At 55.2% G+C, this 4,183-nt stretch overlaps 1 protein-coding gene across 1 annotated transcript; it reads right to left on the reverse strand.

Moving 5' to 3' along the window:
• Positions 1–558: 558 nt before the first annotated feature.
• Positions 559–3,409, reverse strand: LOC115948361 (acrosin-like). Its single transcript, XM_031060490.1, has 5 exons — positions 3,339–3,409; positions 2,361–2,603; positions 1,790–2,055; positions 1,383–1,528; positions 559–978 (listed from the first exon to the last, which is right to left on the reverse strand). The coding sequence occupies exons 1-5, from the start codon at positions 3,407–3,409 to the stop codon at positions 559–561; spliced, it is 1,146 nt and encodes a 381-aa protein (XP_030916350.1).
• Between the last annotated feature and the right edge of the window lie 774 nt (positions 3,410–4,183).

The following is a 4,183-nucleotide window of genomic DNA, read 5'->3' on the forward strand; positions in this document are numbered from 1 at the left end:
CTCTGCCTAAGGGCGCTGGCACTCCAGTCAGGAGCCAGGAGTTTCCCTTGTCATGCTTGGGAGTTTCCCAGATCTGTTCCCTTAGCCCAGGCTCTCACCAGGCCCTAAATCAGCAGCCCATGTGCATTGGAGCACCACCCCCGAGGTATCTGCTTTTTTCCTATCCTCTTCCAAGGCTTGAGGTAGCAGGTTCCTCCAGCCCATGGTGGCTCAGAGCACTCTCCTCTCTGACCAGGCCCTTTGGAGCTTTTTGGAGCTACTGTGTCCCTTTGTGCCCAGTAGGTCTGCCCTCTGGCTCATTCTGCAGGTGCCAAGCATGGAAGCCCTTGCTTTGCCCAGGAGTCAGAATTCAGTCAAAAAGATGGTTCCCTGTGACCATAGGCAACTTTACTTCATTAAGGTAAGTCAACTGCAGTGTCTGCGTGCACAGAGGATATGTGTGGTCAGGACAGAGCAGGATTTTGAGCCTGAGGCTGCCTTTGGATCAGCAGGCATTGCCCCAGCAGGAAATGGTTGTGACGCACTGCAGCCTGCCCTGGACCACGGCTGTCCTGCTGCTCAAGATGTGTTTTGACCAAAGGTCTGCTGGAGGAGTTCCTTCACTCGAGTAAAGAATTCCATCAGAATCTTGATGGGAAATGGGCAGGAGTTAACTTTGCCCAGTGTTGGTACTAGAATTGGTTTTAGAGAGGGGGTTGGTCTTGGCCATGGCTTCAGAGAGGTTTGTGGGGTGGGAATATAATGACTCCAGGGGTGTGAAGTAATCAGAAAATGACTACATGCCCGAGATGTTGGAGAGGAACTTCCATCTGGGCTCAGGTTCATGTGGAATAGGATCCAGTCATGGAAGTACTGAGTGGAGACGTAGACTCCAGGCTGCCTTGCTCTGGCACAGCCTTTTCCCCAGCTGGTGATTCCAATGACCCACCAGTAGTTGCTGTTTTCCTCTTGGCACATGAGAGGACCACCGCTGTCACCCTGCAGCAGAGCACAGAGGATTAAGGTGATGGTGGTGGCACCTGCCAGCACTGGGGCTGTCTCCTTCTCTCTCACAGCCCCTGCCAGAGCTGTATTCTGGGCAGAGAAAAGCTCTGCTCAGAGGCTGGAGACTCCAGAAGCTTGGCTGTGAATGGCAAGGGGTCCTATAGGGTAGAGCTCTCTCTATCCTATCTGCACAGGAGTCCTGGATGTGCAGAAGATGGAACTTTGGCACCTGGACACCTTCACTGCCAAGAGCTCTAGCTGGGCTTTCTGGGCTTTCTGGCACAAGGGGAGGCCTGGTCAGGCAGGTGTGGATGGGGAGTGTGTGGGAAGCCCCCACAGCAGTCAGGGGGATGGCTGCTGGTGCTGCTGGGGCTGAGTGGCTCGTGGCACGTTCCTACCTGGCAGGTGTCGATGGTGCCCTGTGGGTAACCAGCACACACATTGTGGGTGTGGATTTTCCCTGTGTACCAGCCAGTGCTGTTGCAGAGCTGCAGATCGATGAGCTGGACCTTGGCCTCCTGGAGGTGATCACTTGATCCTTGAGCTGTGAGCAGAGAAAGGAATAAGCCCCCAGCAGCTCCTTCCCAGTTCTCCTCCCATGGCTTTCTTGTGGGGGATCCATAGCTTGGCTGTGCCTCTGCAGAGGCACTGGAGCTGCTGCCAGCCTTTGGGGAGCAGGCCAGGCCCATCTCTGCAAAGGTGTACGTCCTGCACCCTAACTCCAACTTTGGCCTCTGCTGTGGGGAAACCCAAACCACTTCTCCAGTGGGCTGAGCTGGCCCAAGGGTCGCTCCTGGGGACTCACCTCTTGGAGCAGTGGCACCCCAGCCAGCCACCCAGCAGTTGTGCAGCTCTGACACTCTCAGTGTGGCGTCAGGCACACAGGCCAGCTGGATGTAGGGACTGCACTGGACAGGATGGTCCAATTCCAGCAGGGCAATGTCGTAGCTCATGTCATCATGGTGGTAGTATTGGTGTATCAGCACCTGCTTGACATGGCGCACTTGTGCCCCATGGCCTGGCTTAGTCAACTGGGTGGCCCCAATCACCACATACACCATGCTGATTTCCCTAGAAGGCGTGGAGAGAGAGCTCAGAGGGAGCAGAGCCATGCGCCACAGCAGCCCAGCAGTCTGCTGGCATGGCAGAGAGGGAGGAGTGCTCTGGCAGGTGTGAGTGCCCTCGCACATCTTAGGTTGGGGGAATGTCAAGCTGGAGGCTGCCAGGAAGCCTTGGCATGAGCCCAGGCTTCTCCTGCCTGAGCGCTTGGGCAGCCTGGCTGCCTGAGAGGAAAGGGGATGGGAGTAGCAGGTAGTGCTGTTGGCAGGGCACCTGCTAGTGTTGTGGAGATGTCCCCATTCCCTGCTCCTCCTTACGTGACCTCTTCGAAGCAGTGGGCTGCTGTGAGCACCCACTGTTTGCTGATGAGGGACCCTCCACACAGATGCTTCAGGCGTGGTATCCAGGGGTGCTGGATGCTGACGATCCAGGGCCAGGCCCCTGGCTTGGCTCCTGTGCCACCCACGACACGTATCATGCTGGGGTCATAAGCCACGTTGCCATAGGAATTAGTTGTGGGGTGATAGGCAGATGGCACAGCTCGGAGTCCGCAGGTCCCTCTGCAAGCAGAAAATCATTTCCATGCTGCTTCATGGCCTGCTGTGGCTCAGGCTGAAGCTCAGCCCTCTGCCCTCCCCACAAGGGCTTGCACACACAGCAGGCCAGGGAAGCCCATGGGGTGTGTGTCTGTCCGTGCCAGCACCTGGCTGCTGGCAAGGAACTGAGGCTTCCCATGGTGGGACCTTGTCCTACTGATGTTTTTACCTCAGATGCTTTTACAGAATGTTTTGACCTCAGACTGTGGTAGACAGTATGCTGAGAAGGGACACCTGACCAGGCCACAGTGGGAATCATGGGGTCATGGGAGTTAGTAGTATGCTTATAGAACCTTCCTATATTTGGTCGAGTTTCCAGTTTTCCTTCACCTTTGGTCAAGACCTTTTTCTTATCAGGTCATATCCTGAGTTCACCTGTCTGACTGGACATTGTGTCCCTACACCTGGCTGCATTTGCCCCACCAAAGGGGTCTTTGGAACTTAGCCTCTGTACCTGTGTGACATTTGTTATTTTTGCTATTAAAGTTTTTTATTTTCTGGATAGTTCCATTGTTCCCATCCCTTCTTATTCAGCCAGCTTCTCCCAGCCAATCTGTACGGGGGAATCACAGTGAGCTTCTACGCTCATACCCCATGGCGGGTGGGAAGCTTTGGCCTGGCCATGGCGGACAAGTGGGTCCCTCCAGGGAAGGCCTCAAATGTTGCCATGGCTCCCTCCCTAGGCCTGGGGCCACTTACCCGCAGGTGTACTGGATGCTCTGTGCCACCCTGGCCACAGTCAGCAGGACGAGGAGGCCAAGCCAATTCATGGCTGCCAGAGGCACGAGTCAGCCGCAAGCACTGAGAGCTCCGTGCAGCAGCACAGTCACAGCCGCACTGCCCGCAGCAGCTGCGCTGCCCGTGGTGCCCTTGGTCCTGGGGCTGATGTCACGGAGGGGTGGGTTCCATGTTCTGGGCACTGTGGCCTGTGGCATGGGCCCCATTGGGGGAAGAGCTGCATCAAATCAGTGAGCCATGGAATGGTTTGGGCTGGAAGGGACCTTGAAGATCACATAGCTCCAACCTGCTACCATGGGCAGGGAGGGGTGGCTTGCACTAGACCCATACTGCGCACAGCCTGGCTCAGAAGCTGTCTTTGAACACTTTGAAGGATGGGGCATTGAAGTACTAAGTTCTGATCTACAGGCCCTGACTAAGGCCAGAACAACAGGCCTTAACGCCTTGGCCAAGAGTTGGCCTCTGGATGAGTCTTCCAACCAGACGTTGTTGATGTTCACTCACTGGCAAAACATGGATTTACCTTTCCATACTTAGAGACTGGAGAAGGCCCTATCTTATTTTGGGGGGTGTAGGATCACAAACAACTCCCTGGATTCCACCTGAAGCCCTCCAAGGCCTTGAAGGAATCCCAGTAGGAGACTGAAAGAACATGTTACTGCACTAGAAGTTTTGGTATCTTGTTTATTCAATGGTATAAAAACGGGGACCTCTCACAGACAGTCAGTAACTGCACTGCCTGTAGGGGAAGGTACCTGCAGGATTTCTCAGTTGCTGTCGGTGGTTCCCCAGTCCTTCACTATGAC

This window comes from Geospiza fortis, unplaced genomic scaffold, assembly GCF_000277835.1.
Source record: "Geospiza fortis unplaced genomic scaffold, GeoFor_1.0 scaffold41, whole genome shotgun sequence".
NCBI classification, from domain to species: domain Eukaryota; kingdom Metazoa; phylum Chordata; class Aves; order Passeriformes; family Thraupidae; genus Geospiza; species Geospiza fortis.